General features: G+C 38.3%; 1 protein-coding gene across 1 annotated transcript; it reads left to right on the forward strand.

Moving 5' to 3' along the window:
- Positions 1–308: 308 nt before the first annotated feature.
- On the forward strand, positions 309–23,201 carry GHITM (growth hormone inducible transmembrane protein). The gene is made up of 9 exons (XM_019626461.1): positions 309–429; positions 8,088–8,255; positions 9,254–9,353; positions 10,849–10,960; positions 11,372–11,513; positions 14,814–14,922; positions 19,485–19,673; positions 20,136–20,307; positions 21,760–23,201. The coding sequence occupies exons 2-9, from the start codon at positions 8,127–8,129 to the stop codon at positions 21,842–21,844; spliced, it is 1,038 nt and encodes a 345-aa protein (XP_019482006.1). The 5' UTR covers positions 309–429; positions 8,088–8,126; the 3' UTR covers positions 21,845–23,201.
- The last annotated feature ends 1,339 nt before the right edge of the window (positions 23,202–24,540 follow it).

Genomic DNA, 24,540 nt, shown 5'->3' on the forward strand with positions numbered 1-24,540 from the left:
AGGAACAGGGCAACAGAAGAATTTTTAATTTTCACACGATTCTCTTTCCATTTTTAAATAATTTTTAACTGCTGCGAGTGAAATAAGACTAAACGGAAGACGAGCTCGGCTACCCATAGCTAAGATGGCCTAATGCCTTCTCTGCCCACACCCACAATGGACGTTGACTGCAACGCCCCCAACAATCCTCCACTGGCCCCGCCCCCATCCCGGAACCCCTCTCCCCTACTGTGCCCGCCCTTCTGTCAGAGATCTGCTCATGATTGGCTGCCCATAGTGTTTGCGCCTCTCCGGATGTGACATAACGGAGCGAACGGGCGGAACTGAGCTCACACAGACAGTAAGAGTCGGGTGTGCGGCCAAGGTCTGCGCTCTGTGTTTCGCTCGCCCGGAAGGGCAGCTGCGCGGTTGAGGTGACCGGGGACTGAGGTACTGCTCCCCTGGGCTGACAGGCACCCGAGGTTCACCGTACTCTTCATGCGGGCCCCGCGGGGCCGCTGGCTGCCTCTGGGGAGGGCTGGAGGTAGCGGCGCAGCTTACTGCGTCACAGCCTGGCGGCGCTTGAGAATCGTCGTCCTACGGGTGACCCTGGGCATGAGGGCGGCGACTGCGGGGCCGGGAGTGGGTGGGCTGGGGCTCTCCCTCGCTGCTGAGGTGCTGAAGCATCCGCGCTGGCGGACCGACAAGGGGTTGCCTGAGGCAGGGTTGTTTTAGAGTTGTGCNTTTTTTTTTTCAAATTTCAGGCCCCAAAATTAAGGTGCATCTTATACATGGGGAAATACGGTAATATTGAATTTCAACAATAATTGAAAAATTAAAAGTGTGGGTGGGGGAAAGGTGAAAGGTAATAACTGGTCCAAATTTCCAAGTATAAGACAATTAAGTCATGGGGATGTAATGTACAGCATGGGCAACATAGTCAATAATATTGTGATAGTGTGGTATGGTGTCAGATGGTTGCTGGATTTATCATGGTGAACACTTCTTTAGATATATAAATGTTGAACAACTATGGTGTACCCCTGAAACTCATATATATTATTTATATTTATATTTATATTAAATATATTTATATTTTTAGCTATATTTTTAGTAAAAAATCTTTTGGAAAAAAATATAGATAGAGAGAGAGAGAGAATTTTTTTCACCCTTCAAGCTTTGGTTTATGAGAGTGCATGTTCTAGACCCAGACCTACCATTACCTTGTTAGGTTTTCTTAAATCATTATCATTTCTTAGCCTTAGTTTCCTCTTTGCAACCTGACCAAGAAGCATGAGATTATTCTCAAAATTCCTCCAAAGTTCTGCCCCTCCACAGATACTATCTCATTAATGAACTTGCCCTTTGACCCACATATAGCATCTGGTTTCATCTCTGTGAGGGGGATACATTGAACATTTTCCAGTAAAATGAGTACAAAAATGAACTACATTTTTCTCTTTTCTGGCATCAATATTGTTTTTGAGACCCCAATCAGCCTAAAGCAGATAAGTTCATTTATTCCATTCTGGCAAGTTCAGGACAATTTGACAATTTGTCAGTCAGATTTAGGATTTAACACCATCAGTCACCTTGGAGTTTGTTGACCTTAAACAAATAGACAGCCAGATACTTCTCCAGCAAAACTGGATTTATTTGGAAATGAAGAATTGCAATTCGGGACATGCAGTCTAATGGCAAACCACGCACAAGTCAAGAGAAACAAATCGGAGCAAACTCTTTTAAGAGAAGAGGAAGTTGGGAGAGCTAGTATAAACAAAGAGTTCTTCTTGGGCTCCATGGTTCACATATGGCATCAGAGCTCCCTGTTCTGGCCTCCCAACTTCATTATAAATGACCCTTCTGTTTGTTTTAGCTTAAGCAACAAGCATTTATTTCTCACAGTTCTGGAGACTGTGAAGTACAAGATCAAGCTGCAAGCAGATAGGGTGTCTGGTGAAGACCAGTTTCTGGTTCATAGACAGCTGTGTCCTCACATGGTAGTAGNCTTTGCAAAATGAGAATATCAAGGCCTCATCTCCCTTCAGCTGTTCTTTTTTGACCTTCTACAGCCACATGTACACTTTTACAGCAGCAGCAAGGTTGTTAACATTTATATTCTCTGCTGCAGCCACAATCAAGCCTTCCATTCTTTGTAGTTAGGTTGACTTTAAGAGTTAAATATCCAATAAACAGCATTTACATTCATATGACTCTAAATATTTTTTACTGCAAGGCCAAGTATAAACCTATTGTTTTTTTTGCACCACAAATGTCACTATGCCTGGGCCATGGAGAAAACAATGATCCTTGCCTCAAGGTGAAATGGGTTCACTTACATTCTATCAATTGTATTTAAAAATCATTGCATATTTTATTTTGCTTTAAATTTGGAACACAACAGTTTGTGATCTTACATGGATTATTTTGGGGGGAAAAGGGGTCAGTTGCTTTTTTTGCAGCCTTCTGTACTCCTGTTTCAAGCTGCAGTGTTTGTGCTCCAGGCTTGTGGCATAGCTCTTACCCTGGACTTTCCTTCACCCCCCTTTAAAATTGGATCTATTGCTCCCTCCTGCCCTCTTGGACTGTGTATCTAGCCTCTTTTTTAAATTTCTCCCTTGCTTTTCTAGAGTATGTCATCATAAAACTCCCTAAAAAGGATTATGCCAGAGATAAGCTTTCTGACCCCTTGCATTTCTGAAAATCCCTTATCTTGCTGTATCACTCAGATTCCCAAAAGGAAAAGTGAAACCACTGTAAGCATTTAAACACAGGAAATTTAATGGAGAAAATTAGCTACATAAATAATGGAAGAACTGAGAAACCAAACAAGGAGAAAAGCAACCCACATGTTACAGACGTGGATATTCATAACCATCCTTAGGCTGGAGGGACAAAGCAAGCGGTGGTGTTAGCAGATTCCAGCCCTGGGGCCAGGTCACCCAGGAGAAACTGGAACAACAGAAAACACACAGCAAAGGTCAGATTCCACCAGAGGGATAGGAGGGCAGGAGGAGCTGGGAGGAATTATGCCCTGGTTTCCTCATTCCTCCTGCACTCTCACTGCTTGAAACCAACCAGGAGCCAATAAACCAGAAGCCTGAGCAAGGCAGCCTACAGAGCCAATCCCTTGCAATAGGAGCGGAGCAGGGGAACGGTTAGGGATCTATCCCAGCACAAAGTCCTGCCCTCACTCACACTTGGTTTGCATTCTTACATGGTATAAAGTTCTAGGTCCTCAGTTTTATTTCCTCAGAGCTTTGAAGGCATTGTTCCACGAGCATCCAGCATCTAATGTTGTGGATGAGAAATCTGATGTCAGCCTGATTCTTCTTCCATTTTAGGTGGCTTGTCTTTTCACCAGCCCATCAAGTCACCAGAGAAGGTGGAAGTCTCAAGCTTTATATTTCAAGTAAAACATTACTCCCATCTACATCCTTTTCTTCTCATCCCCCTCAACCCATCTTTCAAACCACTTTGCCCCCAGAACAGAGAGAGGAAGCTTTCGAGCAACTCAAATTGCTGATACTCAGGAGAGCTGTCTCCAGGAGGATGCACTAACTTGCCAATGGGTCACCAAAGCATTCATGTCCATAACAGACCCCTCTCAAAGTAGGGGTTGAATAAATATGTGTTGAAAAACATTGATGAAACTATCTGGAAATAAGAAACTTTCAGGACTCTCTCCTCACTCCCTTGTTTATTCAGATGCCACCAAATACCCAAGCTCCCCAGATCCTCCCTATAATGAACTGAACCCACCCTAATCTGATCCTATTTCCCACCCTTCCCAAACCTTCCATCATCACTCCTGGAACTCATGATATAGCACCTATAAGATGCCGTCTTCTTTCTAAAACCTCAGCAACATTTAAATGTATGCACCAAGCCTCACCTCCTTAGCTCTCTCATTTATCATCCCACCCCCTACCCACTGCCATCACTCTCCCTAATTCATTAATGACTTTAATGTCTGCTGTATTAGTTTGCTTTTGCTGCTATAAGAAAATTACCACACACTTACTGGCTTAAAACAACATGAATGTGTTATCTTACTGTGCTGGAGTCTGAAATTGTTTTAGCAGAGCTGCATTCCTTCTGGAAGCACTACCTTCTAGAGAGGGAGAATCTGTTTCTGTGCCTTTTCTAGCTTCTAGAGCAGCCCACATTCATTGGCCCATGTCCCCACATTACTCCAACCTCTGTCACCATTGTCACATCTCCTTCTCTGACTCAGATCTATTGCCTCCCTCTTAAAAGGACCCTTGTGACTAAATTGCCCCTTGCACCCAGAGTTCAGAATAAATTCCCATCTGAAGATCCTTGACTTAATCATAAATGCAAAGTTCCTTTTGCCAAGTAAGGTAACATAGTCACAGGTGCCAGGAATTAGAGCATGGCATTTTTAGGAGTCTGTTACTGTACTTACCACACTCACCTGCCCTTCTACCCCTAGACCTGTCACCATCTTCAGTGCATCAGCATCCATTGGGAGAGCCAACCAACACCTAGACCTCTCAGCTCTTTGTCACATGTAATCATCTTTTCTTCTACTATACCTCAGTCTCCTATCCCATGGTCATACTCATGACCTTGCCATTACCAATAACCACAGTTCCTCTAAAATCTGAATTTCAAATATCCAGTGTTTTGGGGGTTTTGTACTACAACCTCATTTCATTGAAATCACCAACTCTTTCAATTATACAAATGCAAAAATGTCCAACCCATTATTACGCCAGATTTTTTAGCTTCTTTCATCCTCACATCCATCTTGACCCAGCCTACCTCCTGTGTTTCATCATTATAATCTCTTCCTTGAAAGCTCTTAATTTGTTTGCCTCTTTCACCTGCCCCAACACACTCACCTAGGACAGCCCTTCCCTGGTTAAATCCAAACAAGTGATTTAAATTATTCTAGGTGNCAGTCGTGTAGCACACTCCACCGTCTATTGGTGCTCATCTGGGCATCTTGCCCATGCATACTTCTGGTGTTCCCTTCACTACTGTACATGTCTTGAAGGATGCAAACAAGCTGCCAGATGCTTACAGCTACAGTCTTGGTTTATCCAGGCCTTGGGAATTCTAGGAATTTCTGACATGGTGTACTTTAAATCCAAGAGAAAACAAGACAGGAAAGATCTTCTCTTCTCCCCATCTGATTTGTTTACTGCCACTTAACGAACATCATATGAGAAACAGCTACCACTGGTCCCCTAAATTCAGAAATATCACCAATATTTCATGGAGGAGCACCTTCCTTTTGTTGGGAGACACAGTGGGCACATAAGACCCCACTGGAGAGGGCAGAGGATAAAGACCTCAAAAACTCCCTTTTCAACTCTTTTTCACCCATACCACATCTGATGGAAAAATGTTGTGGGCTGGTGGTGGGGGGGTAGGGGGAACATTTATTTTAACTAAAAAGTGTGGACCAAAACAAATTAAAAAAAGGATTCTATAGAAAATAACCTTACAGGGTGATCTGATCATAAATTCCCAGCTGGGCTGGTCATGGTGGGTAGTTACACACCAGGCATATGATTTTTTTAGTGAAAGGTTTATCTTTGCATTAAGCAAGCCCTGTTAATTATTTTTGTGCATCTAGGTTAATGCACCTTTGAAATAGGGTAAACACCCTCAAGAGAGCACATACTCTTGTTAACTATTCTGTAATCCAATCCCTGCCTTGCTTTCTCCCACCTTCATGTAACCTTCCTTAGGTTCCCTCCTTAATTTAAAATGCATAAAAGAAACTATTCTCCAGAGTATTTGAGACCTTGCTTCCCAGCAATTGTCAGTTGGCTCAAATAAACTCATAAAAATTTTCTACAGGTTGGGACATTTTTACATTGACAAAAGAAATGAAATACTTTCTCTTTAGTCCTTGGCACTTTCTCTTCTATAACCCAGCACTTTTCACTTAGCCAGCAGGTAGAGGATAAGGAACCAATCAGCAGCCTTATAAAAATTGTGGTGCATATACAGAATTAGGATTCATGATCCATGCCTTTTTCTGTTACCTGTCCTATGCACCAAGGCCTTAGAAGCAGAGAGCTGACAATTTAACACATCATACTGAGTTTTATTTATCTACTTCTTCCTCATCTATACCTCTTTCTATATCCTATCTCTAAATTAATGGTGTAATCATCCACCCAATTTCACTCAATTCAGAACAGAGGGATTATCCTGGGTGCTTCCCTCATCCTTATCAGCTACATTAAACCAGTCACTAAATCCTGTAAATTCTTTCTCAGTCATATATCTCTGTCATAAAGCCCCTCTATGTCTCTCTACTGTCTTGACTCCAGCCTTCTTCACCTTTTGCTTGAACAATTGCAATAAATTCCTAACTGGCTTCTCAGTCAATGAAACCTCTCCTCACCCTGCACTAAGCAGATGTTCCCAACAATGCGACCAGGTAACTTNTTCCTGCTTTTTCATGCTTGTTGTCTTTGCGCTCAGTTTTGCACTTGTTAATGGTATATTACGGTAGGTTACGTTTTGCCACGTTCTGCCCAGAAATGGCTCAGAAAAGATTTTCGTACAGTGCTGAATTCAAGTTAAAAGTGATCCAGTTTGCAAAAGTGAATGGAAATCATGCTGTTGTAAGTTTGGTCCTCTTCCAAAAGCATTCCAAGACTGGCTATAGGAAGAAGAAACCCTACTGAAAACGCCACAGCAGAAGAAAACCATGAGAGGCAAGTCAGTAAAATGGCCAGATTTAGAGAGGGAATTGAAGACATGGATTGAAGAGCAAAGGGCAATTGGAATTCCTGTGTCCACAAAGATGGTTCAGCATGAGGCAAGAATTGTTGATGAAAAAGAAGTTACTGATTTCAAAGGAGGACACAATTGATACTTCAGGTTCATGATACAGAATGGACTAAGCATGTGTACATGCACCAGACTTGCCCAAAAGATGCCTGAAAGCTATGAGAAAAAGGTCCTTGAATTGCATTGTTTTGTCATTCAATGTCAGAAGACACATCAGTTTGAGTTGGGACAATTGCAAATATGGACGAAGTCCCTCTTCAATTTGATGTCCCAAGTAACAGAACTGTTGATAAGAAGGGAGTGAAAACTGTAACTGTGAAAACAAGTGGACATGAAAAGAGCCATTATACAGTTGTTCTAGCTTGTTGTGCCAATGGAACCAAGCTGCCTCCTATGCTGATTTTCAAACACAAAACAATGCCAAAAGAAGACATTCCTCGAGGAGTGATTGTCCACATTGGATGGATCAGGATGGGATGAAGATCTGGTTTGAGAAAGTTTGGAGCAGGAGACCAGGTGGGCTCTTATGCAAACCTGCCCTATTGATGCNAGAACTCGGTATTTTCCCAAAGGACATGCCCAGTTACGTACACCCGGTGTACATAGAGCTGGTGACTGAGCTGGAAGTACACAGAGATAGGTATTTCCAGCAATGATTCTTGCCTTTGGTGGCGCTAGTTAAAATACATATACCTGTGTTCTATTCCTAGAGTTTGAATCATTAGGACCAGAGTAAGACCCAGGAATCTACATTTTAAGATGCATCTCAGGTGGTTTCAATAATTTGAATATTTTTATATCGTTCTGAAGGGAAATAATATTTGTTTGGCAGAAATTTAATAATGTTTGGTTTCCTTTGATGTCTTATGGTCTTGCAATGCAGCATGACCTTGAAGAATTATTCATCTCTTCCTTGGATGACATTTTTCCTCTGCTCAAAAGTTTGTACTATAGAGTGTTCTTTTTAAATTTTCCCATTAAATACTGGGATAAATCTTAAGTCAAAACCACATTTATAAAAGCAATCTGTAAGTTCTCTTAAAATACTAACATCCACTCTGTATTAGCCACATAACTTGTTACAGAGTCAAACATTTTGTTACTATTCAAACTGGGATTTAATTCTAATTTGATGATCCATCTCAAACTGGGTTTTGTGGAATGGATTTCTTGAATTAACAAGGGACAAGCAGAGGATTCATCATTAACATTTTAAAATATCACTTCCATCTTTTCTGCTAAAATATAATTGGTTTCTTCTTGTGTTTGGACCTCCTATGTCCTTTACTAATTGGTTAATGGGTTATTTTTTTTGTCTCTGTCTCTAGCCTTTTAGATCTGCTTGGTAAACCTGGTGTAACACCACCATGCTGGCCGCAAGACTTGTGTGTCTCAGGACACTGCCTTCCAGGGCTTTCCACCCAACTTTCACCAAGGCCTCTCCTGTTGTGAAGAATTCCATCACAAAGAATCAATGGCTCTTAACACCCAGCAGGGTAAAGATAATCTGAATGTTTTTATATTGTCTGTCTCTCTCTTTGTGCCCCAGGACCATTTTTTTTTTTTTTGATAGTATGAAGCTCTCTACCATTAGTCATTTACTGAAACAATTAGCCCTAATGATGTCACAAATCAGCTTTCTCCCCATTAATTTTGTATCATTCTGGTCTATTCTTATCATATGAAAAAGAAAAAGAACTATAACTGTCCCTTTACTTACAGCTCTTGGAGTTTCTCGCTTCAAGTAATTTGAAGGCTTAAGAGCTATATGGCGTAGCATAGAGATCATGGAGCCTATAATCAAAAGCTTAAGTACCTAGGAATATTACCAGCTGGCCAAATAGCTTGTTAAGACATTACTAAATATTGTCATTTCAGCTGTTGTTTAGAGAATGGCTAAATAAAATTTGTCAGGTGAGAGAAACTCATTTCCTTTAATAGATTTCCCCTCTAGCTTTCAAAGTAAAAGTATAAATTTTGAAATGTGAGTTAGATAAGGAAATGCACAGATTCTAGAGGAGACAACATTTTTCCTCTTAAATTAACTGTCCCACTGTTGAAAGGGAACTAAAACAGGTAGTAGCCATCCCTCCCTTTGGCTTTGTGTTAAGGAAATATACCTTTCTTGAGCCCATTTCTCGGATGAAAAAATGTAGCCAATACTGAATGCATGTTTTTAAAAAGTTAGTGTTTGACACATAATTCTAGAGATATAAATAAAATCTGTAGTTTATGAAATAAGCAATTATTCTGAAACTTAACCTAAGAAGTTAAGTTGTCATGAGTTAGTGAGTCACTTTAAACAGAGAGCACAAATAGGGTCTCCATTTAATTTTTTAGATTGGCTAACATACTTTCATAATGCAGTTACATACATAGAAAGTACCATATTATACATAGAGTTTTCTAGTGTAACGAGATCCTTCATTTCATTTTATTGTTAACATTCTGTTTTGGTGTGGGTGGTGTGTGTCTTTGTTTTCATATATGTCAGGAATATGCCACCAAGACAAGAATTGGGATCCGGCGTGGGAAAACTGGCCAAGAACTCAAGGAGGCAGCATTGGAACCATCAATGGAAAAAATACTTAAAAGTAGGTGCCAGTCTTTAGTTTTTAAACAAGGTCTATGAACAACTTCCTAAAAATATGCAAACTTATGTATATGTGTATTTTATGGGAAGAAAGGCAACCATTTTCATCCTTTTCAGGGGTCTAGTGACGCACAAAAGATTGGTACTTCAAACTGGGTTCAGTGGTTCCCAGTCATAGTTCTTCCAGAGAAAAATTTTACTTGCACCATTATGTTTTTTTAAGGATTGTTATCGTATTTCCCCATGTATAAGATTCACCCTTTTTCGAAAAATTTGGGGTCTAAAAACTGGGTGCATCTTATACAGTGGTTGTATGAGTGCAAAAACAAGCGCAGAAAAAAGTGGGAAATACCAGTAAAAAAAAAAATCTACAACCACTGTATAAGACGCACCCAGTTTTTAGACCCCAAATTTTTCAGAAAAGGGTGCGTCTTATACATGGGGAAATATGGTAGTTAATACGGCATAATTTAAAAGGTATCTGTTAAGGAAATCCATTTGAAGTAGCATAGACTCTTCATTCAAGCATATACTATTTGTATATGTTTCAGGTCAAGAGTGTATCACCGAAACAGGCATTAATAAAAGCCTAGCTGTTCAGGAAGGGTCTTCTTAACTACCTGCCCCATAGGACCTCTCAGGAAGCAATACTTTAATGAAGTCAATTTGGTTCACAGTTTGGATTTCAGCTTTGCAAGTTCAGAAACTAGATTATTAATCTACCCAAATCCAGTCAAAGAACACTACTGCTCCTTAACCTAGCAAATGTCAATACATTAGAGTGGGAGAGAGCCCTAATTGGTATTTCTCAGGGCATTCCTGATCAATAAATAGGTTGGCCTTAGAAACCAAATTGTATGACTCATACAGTGACAGAAAAGTAACATTCTTAGTGAACAAATTCAGACTGAAAGGAAATAAGATGGTCTTTATGAATACTTTAATCCAGTTAGAATTGATGAACTTGTTCCTTTCTCTGTACTCTAAAATAAGAGCACCATCTCCTTTGATTCTGCTGCGTAAACATTTTTCTTTGGTTCCTTTTTTCTTGACTCCATTTAAAGGACCATCTTTGCTAATAGCACTTTAGACACAGTGTGATAATGACTATTAACATTTCTTTCTCATCTTTACTTTCTAAGTGTCATGAGAACATACCCCAGACTCTTATCCATAAAACATATCGCTGAAGTCTCCCCACATATACAGACACACTGCCCCCTCAAGTTTTGTTGGAGTGAGATTAAAGGTTAATCAAGTCTGATCTTTTTTGTACTGAGTATTACACCTATATTTCTGCAGTGTTGTTTTTTTTTTTACTAGACTCCTAATCTTGAGACCATTTCTGTGTCCTCATATCTACTAATTATGGCTGTCACAAAGAAGTACAGTATATGGTTTTATTTCCCTCATTTAAACATTGGAAAGGGCTTACCACCAGCATTTTTAGTCAAGACATGACAGTATTAACCTGCGTTTCTTCCTGTGTTCTATAGTTGATCAGATGGGAAGATGGTTTATCGCTGGAGGGGCTGCTGTTGGTCTTGGAGCATTGTGCTACTATGGCTTGGGAATGTCTAATGAGATTGGAGCTATTGAAAAGGCTATGTAAGTAAATTGTTCCCAAACAGTTCTAGCCTTAAAGTTTCCAGTTTTCTTGTCATCTTTACCTTTTGCCACTTTTGCAATGTTTTATGTCTAATCTTCTAACTATGTAGAAATATACATGAAAAATAGAATCTCTTGTTTCCCTGATATGTATTTATTCAAACCTAAATAAAAACTTTTTCCAAGGTTATACATGTTCAAGCAAGGAGGAAATGTGTTGCTTTGTATATGAGCCAAGTGCTTATGTGTTTTCTATTTACTTTTTACAGTAAAGCCAACATATGCTTCATTATTTCCATGATAAATGAGGTGAATAAGATTTAGAGCAGCCAACGCCTCCTAGCTGGTAAATGATTCAACCAAAATTCATATCTATAATCTCACAAATTATCCATGTTCTGTTTTTTACAGAATTTGGCCTCAGTATGTGAAGGATAGAATTCATTCTACCTATATGTACTTAGCAGGAAGTATTGGTTTAACAGCTTTGTCTGCCCTGGCAGTGAGCAGAACTCCTGTTCTCATGAACTTCATGATGAGAGGCTCTTGGGTGGTAAGTCAGCTTGTTTTTGTTTTTCCTTTTCCACTACATATCAAAAGAGCAGACAACATGTATTGGGGGAGGTGTGTTAAGTGGAAAGAATACCTTACTACATTGAACAAGTGCAGCTGAGGCAAAGTAGGAAGCACATTCTGAGGTAAGTCAGCTCTTTTTTGTTGAACATGTATTTTATAGCAGCAGAGGGCTTGAAACCAAACTTATAGGCACGTCCTACTTACCTAGCAGCAGATATCGAACAGCCTTTATTATAGCAGTTTAATAAAAAATAAGGCAGACCCAAAACCATTGTAGAGGTCAGTGGAAAATACCTGTCACAAAAACCCAATTGTTCTATACTAGTAAAAGTAAAATAGTGCTGCAGTTATTCTGAATTTTCTTGACCCTGTATAAGGTTATGTATTCAATGAATTTTTCTTGAGCATTTGTTGTTTTGCTACATACCAGAAAATGATTTCAAATGTGGTGTCTTTTTTCCTACTATCTGGTTGAAAAAATGAACTGGAGTAAGTGTTAAAGGAAATACAATAAGAAGTAGAATGTGTAAAGTCAGTTGAATCACTGTTTTTGTCTTGGGCTAATAGGGAAGTTCCATGAAGGAGACATTTATTTTATCAGGGCCATTGAAGCCTAGCATTTTTTATTTTAGGAGAGGACAAGGGTAGTCCAAGTTTGCAAAACAGCTTGAGCAAAGAAGGTAGTCAATAAAAGTGCTTTACAACCCCATTAGGGTGAAGTGCAAGTACTTGAGGTATGGAGTGTAAAGAAGAAATTAGGGAATGTTTGCCAAGCTGAGGAGAATGCCTAAGTAAGCAGTGAGAGGCCACTGGAACAACAAAATCCTAGTGTGCATTTGAGTAGGTAAAGCTAAGGTAGAAGAGACAAGCGGATGTACTAGCTGTGCCTTTGCAGGATCTGAAATGAGGGATGAAAGAGCAATGAGTGAGGCTGGACGGGGAGGGAAAATGGGAGAGTTTATGTAACAAGTACAGATTTCCCTTGGCAAACTGATTCTCTCATATGCAACCCAAATCCCTGTAACTTGCAAATCTGTAATACTTTCAGCATACTGTACATTTCAAAAGGAGAACCATTTATAGTTCGAACTTTGCTGTTCGAACAGTCCTGTATTCTTAGGATATTGCTTCTCAGATGGTGTCATGAATTGCCTAACTTACGTGTTCTTGAAGGCACAGAATAAGCATGGTGCATTCTCACCCAATGTCAGTTTTAATCAGAGGTAAATAATTTAAAATAGCTCTTTTTTGTAATAAAGCAAACATGATGTATTGAGGAAGATTAAAATATGCAAAAGTCAACTATAATTGAATATATGTATAGTCACGGGACGTGGAGTATAGTGTGGGAGTGGAGTCAATGGAATGGTAACAGATACGTATGATATGGGGGAGGGAGACGGGAGGCAGATTGGGGAAGGGTGGTTGTCAGTTTGAGGAGTAAAAAGTATAACTATTGCACTGTGTTGTACACCTGAAACTAATTAAAATAAAAAATACACGAAAAAACATAGATCAAAAAAAAAAAGAATGGGATAACTAAATAATAGGAAGAAGCAGTGAATTTTGTCTCTCCTTCCTTACATTTCAGCAGTGGTTGGTTTTGTGTGTTAGGAGTTCTGACCCATCTCATTGCTTTAATATCTCCTAAAAAAATGCAAAAGAGTTTAGTCTCTAAAATGAGACTTCAAAGAAGTTTTGTGCTTGGGCCATATTCTCAACCCCCCGTGAACATAAGCTCATTCTCACCCTTTGTGAGGACTTAAGTAAAACAGTTTGGAAAGCCAGACAGATGCTACAGAGATGAAGATGTGGCCTTTGGAGGGGTGCAGACACTCACAGATAATGCCATCGGTTGTGCCAGGTGCTTTTGGAACAGAGAAGAGGCATCTGATGCCTCTCGTGGCAGCCTGGGGTCCTACCAGAAAAACTTCGCAGATTAGGAGGTAATCCTTGAATAAGTCAAACAGGAAGGAGATAGGCACAACAAACAGAATTAAAGAGGCATGAACCTGGGGCATGTTTGCAGCCCTACCCATTCAATGTAGCTGGAGCGTGGATTATGGAAAAGTAAGAGGCAAAAAATGGAACTGAATCATGAAGTACCTTAAAAGAAAAAACAGAATTATGATAACTATCCTGAAAATGTTTTGCATAGAGATGTATGAATTAGTTTTTAGTAACTGTTTCTTCCTTGGAAAATGGTAGAGCAGAATCCAGTGTGCTTTCTGTATCAATATGAGTGAAGGCTTTCCCATTCTCAGCAAAAACAGATGTTCTGTTTACCTGTCCTTTACATCAGAGGTTGCACGTTCAGGTGCCTGTGTGTCAGACAGTGCAGGTGAGTGAGGCAGGGCTGCTATGTCAAAGGGGGATTATTGGCATCTAGAGAAAAGCCATCCCGATTTAGAGCATTCACTTCGATTGTTTTTTGAGTAGTTGGCCAAAACAAAAGACCTGCTGCCTGCTTCTGTCCAGAGGCTGCAAGTTTGCAGTCTTGGCTTTAAAAATCCAGAAGATTCATTATTGTCTTCCGTTACATGCATTTCTTTCTTGTTATACACAAGGAATATTTAAATGTAACCATGGAAATCTAAAACAGGCCAAGAGGAGGGAAGAGGACCAAGGTAGCCAGAAAACTAGAAGGGTAGAAACGTCGAATCTTACTTCTCATCTTTGCCACGTGCTTCTATTTTTCAGGTTTTCATTTTTGTAAATACAGAGTTCAAGGCAGTGTGCTGTATACCTGGGGTGCCAAAAAATATATATACATGTTTTAAGAAAGGAAAAAACTGTATTAAAATTGTAATACTTAATATATGCCTATAACAAAAGATGATGACAAGTCATGTGTATACATTTTTTTGACACCCCCGGTATTTGAATTGGTATATCATGACTTAAGTTTTTAAAATATTACTTGTGCTGCTAAAATCAATATAACTAAAAATAATTAGTGTGGGATTCTTAAAGGGGTTTTGTTAAACCTCTGTCTAACAAAAATAAAATTTATAAAAGATGTTATCAAAGTGCAACTCATTCACTTAAAGCTGTCTGCACTACTTTGTATATGGCAGTAGGGGGCACTCATGCTAACTTGACCAAACTGAAATAAACCCAAGGCCCTTAAGGTGCTAGAAAAATACAGGGCTCAGTTTATTCTTCTTCAGTTTTGTAAACATGGTTTATTAGAGGGACTAACTGAACTTAAAACTTGTTGGTTTCTACTTTGTTGTTGTATAAGAATCGATTTTTCTTAGTAATATGTGTCTTTCAGGCAATTGGTGCAACCTTTGCAGCCATGATTGGAGCTGGAATGCTGGTACAATCAATACCATATGACCAGAGCCCAGGTCCAAAGCACCTTGCTTGGTTACTACATTCTGGTATGTTCTGATTTTCACTTGTTATTAAGCGGTCTTAAATACTGTCTTTTTGGTGGCTCTTTACAACCATTAATGCTTTGTACATAATTTAATTAAGCCTCATGTTTAGAAAATAGTTTCCTGCACTTATTACTGGTTGTACTATTACCAGACCTCTACTACGAAAAGTTAATGATTCTGATACTAAGACCATGGACATCCTCAATATTACACCTGCCTCCTGTGACAACTAGTATATGTAGAGATTTCCTTTTATATGTTTTGTGTAATGCCAGGAGGATTTAAAATCTGATAAACATCACTTGAGAATTGTTTTTGTTGTGTATCTTTAAAAAAATAAAAAGCAGGGTGAAGAGAAGGAAGAAGTAAGACACATGAAAGAATAGAAGATTTTTGCAGTGGAGCATTGGGAAAAAGCAGTGAAAAATATCTTTGGGAGGAAAAAAGGATCTTTGGAAATGCACACTTGTGTTTGATACGCTTAGCTGGGTCAGTAGTAAGAGAGTTCTTGGCCCAAAGTGACCATGGGCGGGGCAAAGGCTTCTCAAACCTGGTATTGCAGGACAGGGTTAACACCCTTTTAGGTATATGTTGTGATAGTTCCCTTAAGGCAAATATTATAAAGTTTAGACAAAGTGTTTTCCACTTCAGGTACTCCAGGATATTCTGTCTCTGGGTTGAATAAAGAACTAACCAGACCCAGAAGCAAAAATGCTTCTTAAATGCATGTTCTCTACCACAAGGCAAGACAAATTTTATAAGTATTTCCCTGAAGCTTCCAGGCATACAGACTCTGAAATGTTTTAAACTGATTAGTAAATGGAAATTAGGTTTTTGGCACTCAATATTAACAAATTTGTGGTGTGAAATATGTCACTTATATTCTTCATGTGCTGTCTTAATTTTGGTAAATGTGAGTGAGTCGGCATGACTTCCCAACCTTGGCTTTGAAGTCTCTCTTCCATAAGGTTTTTAGCTTATTCAACTGTAGATAATCTCCATGGAGTTTTATAGGACAAAACCTTTGAGGATGAGAGGGAGGTGGTCTGTTATCTTCCAGTACCAATAACCTGCTTTTAAGAAAAAAATTATTCAAAATATAGTATGTGCATCTGTTAAGTATGTATCCTTTCATTGAAACAAAATTCCTCAACATCTAAATTTTAACATTTACATTTATGTTTCTAAATCTCTGTATTGTGCTGTTTTGACCAGTGAAGAGAGTTCTGCACCAGTTTCCCATTAGACACTGAGTTCCTTGAGAAAACAGATTCAGTGTCTTTTTATCTCTAATAAATAGTAGATACTTATTCACTTAATGAACTGAATTAAAATAGCTATGTAGTTTTAATTTGATCTTAGAATAAGTAAGCCTTTCTACCTGGTTTGTTTAGAAAACCCCTTTTAATCTTATATTATTGTAACATACAAATAACTTGAATCAGGTTATTTTATGTATGCTGAGGGGTCCCCAAGACCACCCATTCATTCAGGGTTTGATTTGTTAGAAGGAGTCACAGGACTCAGCATACAGTTGTATTCAGAGCTAAGATTTGTTACAATGAAAGGATGCATGACACGAACAGCGAGGAGAAAAGATGCAGGCAGAGTGTGGAGTCTGGAGAAACGTAGTCTCCCAGTGCTCTCTCCTTCCTGTGAGGAGACACACCAAAAATGTGAAAAGTACAGTAACGTGCAATGTTTCTGCCCAGGGAAGCCCTTTAGAGACTCAGTGTCGATCACGTAGGCACCCTCCTAGCAAGTATCAAAAGCCAGACTCCCAGAAGGAAAGCAGGCCTTCAGCATAATTCACAACGTTTGCACAAATAGTGTAACCCTATCAGAGAGTGGTTTAAGTGCCAAGTTCTCAGATATCAGTGAAGGACTAACCTTGCAAGGAGGGCTTTGTAAAGATAGCCTTATGCCTACTGTATCAACCTGTTCTTGCACCATATGAAGGCCAGTTTATTCTTTCTTTCTTCTGTTGTTCAAAATTTGCTTTATTCTTCACATCTTCAGAAGCTGTGCAGACATTAGCATGTTCATTTCATAGATGAGGATGCTGAGGGTGGATGAGGTCACACACCAGGAAGCGCCAAAATCAAGACTAACACACCAAACTTATTTCTTCAAGACCCACACTGTCCATTTCTTTATTCACTGGCATGATGGGGTTTGAATGACCCAAAGGCAACCACTTCCAGCATTAAAGGGACATCAGAGCTGGCTTTTGACCTAGTGGTAACATCCAGATACATTCCATTCTCATTTTATATCCAGATATTTAGCGCCAGTGTGTAGACACAGCTGTGGTCTCGGTCAGGACTAAGTGATACTTTGCCAGAATTACTGAAATGCTCATTGAAAAACTATTCTAATTGTTATCCCACAGCTTTATTGAGATGTAATTGACACCTAACATTGTGTGAGTTTAAGGTATACAGCATGTTAATTTGATACCCTTACGTATTGCAAAATGATGACCACCACAGCATTAGCTAATACCTCCGTTCCATATTTACCATTTATTTTTTTGGTGAGGACATTTAAGATGTACTGTACTCCCTTAGCAATATGAAAGCATGTGATACAGTGTTATTAGCTGTAAAAAGTTCAGAAATAACTGAACTAAAAACCAATGAATTACTGAAACAGTAATTAGTAAAAGTTTATTGTGCAAACACCAAAATGACAGTTTGCAAACCAGGAGCGCTCAACCAAAAATATGGAATGACGCCCAGGAGTATATTGTTATAAAGCAGCTTACATAGTGAGAAAGCAGTGACTGTTCATTAAAGAGACTGGCTATAATATTAGAATTTCCTGTGGTTACCTCATATCAGCCTTGGGAAACAGATCAGGTTCTCCTTATGATTTCCAGAGGCATAAGCAAAAAGTGACCCAGGCTAAGCTAGTCTTGGAAAATAGGTTAAATTAAGCTTTATTTGTATGACTAACCTGGTTTTGTCTGCCCAGTGACTATTGAAAGCTGGTCTTCGTTTGTTTTTTATTTTAATGTTACTATGCTGTACATTAAATCCCCAAACTTGTTAGTCTTATAACTGGAAGTTTATACCCTTTGACTAGTTGCTCACCATCCCCCCCAACCCAACTCCTGGGAACCACCACTCTACTCTGTTTCACCTTTTTAGCTTCCACATATAAGTGAAATCATATGGTATTTGTCTTTCTCTGTCTGACTTATTTCACTTAGCATAATAATGCCTTCAGAGTCCATCCATGTTGTCAAAAATAGTAAGGTTTCATTCGTTTTATGGCTGAATAATATTCCATTATATAAATGTACCACCTTTTCTTTATCCGTTCATCCATTGACAGACACTTTGGTTGCTTTCATGTCTTGGCTATTGTGAGTAATGCTGCAATGAACAGTGAGGATCCTGATTTCAATTCCTTTGCTACAAGCCCAGAAGTGGGGTTGCTGGATCATATGGCAGTTCTAGCTGTAATTTTTTGAAGAACCTCAGTACTTGTTCTCTATAGTGGCTGTACCACTTTGTTGAATACCAGTTTTCAGTCACAATAATAATGCTGAGTTAGCATTGTTTTGTAGTTGATTTGTCTGTAAGCAGCAAACATCTATTACCATTTAAGATTTTTATCAGCAAGTATTATTGAAAAGTCTCTGAATAATCTCATTAAAAGTTTTGCTAAAAATTTTGCTGTCAATTGCAAAATTGATGGAAATCCTAATAGAAATATCATACAGACGAGTTTTTATCCCATATCTTTCCTAGAGCAAAATTTTTTTTTAATTATTTACCACCATGAAATACAATTACCTCATGATTTGATCTAGAAAACATTATCCTTACAAAAGAAACACTAGTATTGAAATTTCAGTATGAAGATAGCTCTGTGCTTATTTGTTAATAAACTAATGTTTAAAAAAAAAAGGTAATTTGTTCTACTCACTACTGAAGTAATGCAGTACCTAAGATTTATTTTTTTAGTTGAGTTCTATTTACCTTTGCTTAACTATATTGATAATTTTTATGAAGATGTTTATAAATATCTGACATTCTTTTTTACAAGCTGTGATAACATTCCGTTATCATGCAAGGTAACAACAGTGTCTGTCCTTGAAGTTTCTGTATTTTTAGATTAGCTTCATATACTCATTCTCTCTTTTTACTTTGTCTCCTCTTGGCAGCAGTAGGTTTGATTTTGAGTTATTCATTTTAAGTCATTTTATCTCAATTCTTACATATATGAATATTGTTATAAAGACTAGTATGAGATTCAGATCCAAATAATGAACTACACAGAATTTGACAAAGTTACTAAAAATCTAGATTAGTGTTTGTACCTGTGAGTTGTGACTGTATGACTAGGAATAATGTTACTGTTATGATTTAGAATTTGGATAGCCACAAGTTTTGGTTGTAGGATTTGGGGGATAGTACTACCTAAATAATGGAAAGACTTTCTCTAACACTGTTTAACGATAAAGTCTATGTTCAAGTGGCATGTTAGTTAGAAGTGGCATTTTCCCATTGGTTATTTAGTAAATACTAAGTGTCCACTTATTCTCCCTCCAGGTGTAATGGGTGCGGTGGTGGCTCCTCTGACAATATTAGGGGGCCCTCTTCTCATCAGAGCTGCGTGGTACACAGCAGGCATCGTGGGAGGCCTCTCCACTGTGGCCATGTGTGCGCCCAGTGAGAAGTTTCTGAACATGGGAGCACCCCTGGGCGTGGGCCTTGGCCTCGTCTTTGTATCCTCAGTGGGTAAGCCCCTGTGCTTTGACACTTGATTCTTGGTTTATGATGTCCCCAAGTCGTCTTACATACTCAGGTATTCTACCGGAGGCTATATATTTAGTCATTTTTAAAAGTTGTTTAAAATATCTATGATAATTTGACTGGATTTCCTTATTTGGTATCATAGTAAACCATTATTATTGTTTTTACCAAATAACATCTAAAGTGGCAGAGCTGGTCTGGATGGAGAACATGAAAATTGCTCTGATGCAAGAACCTTCCTATAATGTGGGCCAGTGACCCTTTGAAGGAATGAGTATCATGGATTTTGAGCTGAATGTACATAAAATTAGACAGTGCTTATACTCAGACATTTTCTACCTGTGCAGTATACCAAAGAACATTTGTTTAAGTTATATTAAATATAAATCTAGTTACAGAACAGTCCTTTTTAAAAAAACAAACTTTTTTTCCCCATTTTGGTTTCAGGATCTATGTTTCTTCCGCCTACCACTGTGGCTGGTGCCACTCTGTACTCAGTGGCAATTTATGGTGGATTAGCTCTTTTCAGCATGTTCCTTCTGTATGATACGCAGAAAGTAATCAAGCGTGCAGAAATAGTACCAGTGTATGGAGTTCACAAATATGATCCCATCAATTCGTAAGTAGTCTTTGATGACTTTCCCTGTCATGTGAAGACAGTTGAGTTATTTTATTCTATTTTGTTTTATGGCTGTATTTGTTTCCTGGGGCTGTCGTAACAAATTACACAAACTGGGTGGTTTAAAACAACAAAAATTTATTCCCTCGCAGTTCTGGAGGCCAGAAGTCTGAAATCAAGGTGTCATCAGGGTTGGTACCTTCAGAGAGCACATCTGTCCCGTGCCTCTCGCCTAGCTTTTTGTTACAGCCAGAAGTCCTCGCTTGTCCATAATCACCAGTCTCCACCACAGTCTTCACATGGCTTCTCCTGTGTCTGTCTCTGTCCCTTCCTTCTTATGAGGACAGGAGTCAGATTAGATTAAGGCCCACCCTACTCCAGAGTGACTCCATCATAACTCACATCTTCATTACATCTGCAAAGACCCTGTCCCCAAACAAGGTCACCTTCACAGATGACTAAGGGTTAGGACTTGAACATCACATCTGTGAATTCAACCCGCAACAGTGGCCTTAGCAAGTTCTATTTTATTTCTGTCGCTGTTTGGTCTGTTCTCTCTCTCTAATAAGCTATGCATCCACAGAAGTTTGATTGCATTGGAACTAAGTGTAATATTTAGGTATTTATTCAGTTAATTCAGAGGATTTTACCTATTTTTGTTAATTAGCCTTATGGTGCTCTTGTTGGTCAATTAATTTTATATTTAACAAACTTTAGAACTGAAGAGAAGATGTATTAGTCAAGTATTATTTGTTGGAAAGTACATAATTGACTTGAAATGTTTAATAGCAAAACCTATTTTATTAAAAATTGGAAAACACCTCAGTTTGAAATTTTCATTTTGGAGATATTCAAATTTAACTGATATTAAGTGTTTTAATATAATAATGCCTTTTCCTTTTCTTGGCCTCTCCACCGAAGTAGGGTATTTTATTTAAACAATTTTCTTGAGTTTCATGGTATTATCACATTTTTCAAAGTAATTTATTTCTCTTTTTTTAAAACTAAAAATGTAATGATTTTTTAAAATGCTGCTTATAATGCTTACAGATTTAACAGTTTCTCTATTTGGGTGAAGGGGGGGTGGGATGTTAAGGGGGTATATTATACTTTAAAATGCCAGACTTGAGTCTGACACATTTTTGTAAAGGTGTTTCTTTGCTTTCGTTTTGATTCTTTCATTGTCTATCACCCATTTTTTTTTCCACAAGATACTAAGAGTGTTAAGGATAGAATAATGATTTTTAAACCGCCCTTTAACGTTAAAAGATTAACCTTGGCTATTTTCTAGTCTCAGACTTCCTTGTTGTCATCTTTTTTTAAAAAATGTCCATCTTATATACCTAGGACAAATAATTGGCATTGCTTTTCTTTTTTTCTAGATTAAGAAATAGCTTTTATCATTGTTATTAGAATTACATCATATTTAATGGGAATTATTTTCTTTTCTAGGATGCTGGGAATCTACATGGATACATTAAATATATTTATGCGAGTTGCCACTATTCTAGCAACCGGAGGCAACAGAAAGAAGTGAAGTGACTCAGCCTCTGACTTCATTAGTGCATCAGATATCTTGCTTGTTTGATAGGGACAGGTATTCATTAAATAGTTTGTTCAAGCAGCTTTTGTTGAAGTTTAGAAGATAAGAACTTATCATCATGTTTCAAATGTTCCAGTAATGTGATGCTCAAGTCTGCTTTTCTTCTGGAGAATAAATTCAGTAGTTCTCTTCCAAATAAGTACACATGTCCAATTCTCATGTTTGAGTATTCTAAAATATTCTAATGAAGGTGAAAACTGAGGTTTGTGTTGTTAGAATTTAAGTGTTTTATTTATTTTTAAATTTATTTGGTTAAGTAAAAATTAGCAAACTTGTATTTACCTGCATGTATTTTGGAATGCAGGATATTGACAAGTAATGTCATGAGTGATGTAGAGGTTTGGTAAAGGGGCCAGAGGGAAGTAAATGGTCACCTACGAGCTTTCTGTGACCACTTAGAACTTAGGACTTGTGTAGTTGGTGGTGAGCCAGTGAGAGGGCTCAGGCTGTTTGGAAACAAACAAGGCATTATTTTTAACATTCGTCAGCTGAACTTATCAAAAGAACATAAAACAAAGACATAGGTGATGCATTTTCCTGCTGTTCCTTTTAATGCTCTCTTTATAACATACATGTGATCATGTTTGGCTTCTCATTTGTTTGCCATTGTTCTGACAGTCCAGAATTTTAATCATACGGAGAATTCCTTATGTATATAATATATGTGTAAGTTTTACTTTTGAATCTTCTAGAACAAAATATCCTTAAAATATCTTCTCAGGGTGAAATATGCAAAGCCTGAAAATTGTTGTATTTTCAAGTATACAAACAATATGTTCATAATTGCTGAATTTTTTTGCACATTTATTGAAATGTTTAATGGAATACACACTCACCTTTCTCATCAAGCTTTGAAGCTTTTATTAGAAAAGGCTGTTTGTGACTTAAACTTGTGATTAGGAAAGCAGTTTTTCTCGTAAGACTTGGTTTCTTGCATTCCCTCTCAGACTAAGCACTAGAGAAAAGGAAAGCAAAGCTAGTCATTCTTCATGAACTATATTAATCAAAAATGTAATGGGCAGAGTGCTTCATTAGAGTGTCCTCTAGCAGAATTTTCCTTCTCTCATGCATAGACCATTACTTAACTCTCTTGTGACATTTGTAAACTTTTTGATAACAGAAGAGTTATTTTTGGAAGTTCCTAATGAATGAAATAAGAGTGTATGATTATTGAGATGATTGTTGTTCTTGATAAGCATTTATTACAGTAATCCAGAAATAAGTATTCTAAGCACTTCACATTACATAGGATGCCTATTTTTGAGATAATAAAGGTTCCAGCCAGATGGTGTACACGCCGTAATTTTTCAAGCTGATCCATATGCATACCATGTGAACAGGGGATTTGTTTAAGAAAGCACCTTAGTCTCTCGCCTGGGTAGTGTATATAGTACAGTACGATTGTGACCGTGGTACCTACAGCTAGACTGCCTTTATTTGAACCCCAGCTCTTCCACTTATTTCTTATGTGACCTAAGCAAATTACGTAACCTCTCTGCCCATTTCCTCATCTATAAAATAAAGATGATAACAGAATCTACCTCATAGGGTTAAGGTGAAAAGTGCGGGCTCTTAGTAAGCACTATGTAAGTTTTAGCTGCTGTTGCCGGTTTCTTTGGGGTTTTTTCCCCCTACGAAATACCTAAGTGCCAAATTTCTATCTTTTCCTTTGTCTACTTCAGTCCCTGTATAATGTCAGTGTGATCTTAAAGTGAAATCTTAAAGGTCCTGTTGTCTTCAGTCACATTTTAGAACTCAAAGTTTATATCCTTATGTTTGGATGGTATCAGACACAAAAACCAAAATGATATATTGGGTTGTTGGAAAAGTCATGACGTATTTTTTCTGTTTTTCGTTGCAAAAATGCGACATGACTTTTTCGACAACCCAATTTTAACAGTGGGCTTCAGGCAGAAGCTTATCTAGAAAATCAAGGTGTTGTTTTTTTTTATTTAATGACTTAGTATTTTAACATTTTCTGACTTTGCCAAGACAATGAAGACTTGATTATAAAGAGTGAGTCATATAAAATATAAAAACTTATCCTAGATCTAAAATGATAACAGAAAAATCCCAAATTCTGTGGCTTCTTAAACATGCTACTTCCCTCACATCACTAGCAGGGAAGAGTGAAGGTCTGCAAGTCGATAGGCTTTAGGCAAAAAAGAAAAAAAATACCACTTATCATTTTCTAAAACAGCCTCTGAAGTGTTGAAGGATAACCGAGATGTGTTGTTAAAATGATCACACAAAAATAAAGGCCCTTTTGGTTTGCTTAGAATGACATCTAACAGGCAGGAAACATGAGTGTAGCAGGCAGGCACCGGGCTAGCTGGACCCAGGAGAGATGATGATGAATAAAAATTGCCTCCTAAAGAGGAGCATCCCCATGTCAAAACAACCATAGCCCATTGTGATGAGTGTCATAAGAGAAGTGAACAAAAGTAATGAGTTTCCCAGGTGTCCCAAGAGGAAGTCTTTAAGAGTGAATACAGTAGTTTAATAGCATATAACAAAGGGGGCCTTTCCCACAGCAGAGGGATGATGGAGGAAGACCGGATATGGAGAAAGGTGGCAAGCAATGGGAAAGTTCCCTTGAAGCCTGATTTCATGCTCACAACAGGTTTCTA

Source organism: Hipposideros armiger, unplaced genomic scaffold (genome assembly GCF_001890085.2).
Source record: "Hipposideros armiger isolate ML-2016 unplaced genomic scaffold, ASM189008v1 scaffold_678, whole genome shotgun sequence".
Classification (NCBI taxonomy): domain Eukaryota; kingdom Metazoa; phylum Chordata; class Mammalia; order Chiroptera; family Hipposideridae; genus Hipposideros; species Hipposideros armiger.

What these genes read in the sequence shown, in the direction of transcription:
- GHITM (XM_019626461.1), top strand. Translation starts at nt 8,127, where the DNA reads ATGCTGGCCGCAAGACTTGTGTGTCTCAGGACACTGCCTTCCAGGGCT. An exon ending in TGATGAGAGGCTCTTGGGTG is followed by an intron (nt 11,514 to 14,813) that starts GTAAGTCAGCTT and finishes TGTGTCTTTCAG; the next exon opens with GCAATTGGTGCAACCTTTGC. An exon ending in TGCTTGGTTACTACATTCTG is followed by an intron (nt 14,923 to 19,484) that starts GTATGTTCTGAT and finishes TTCTCCCTCCAG; the next exon opens with GTGTAATGGGTGCGGTGGTG.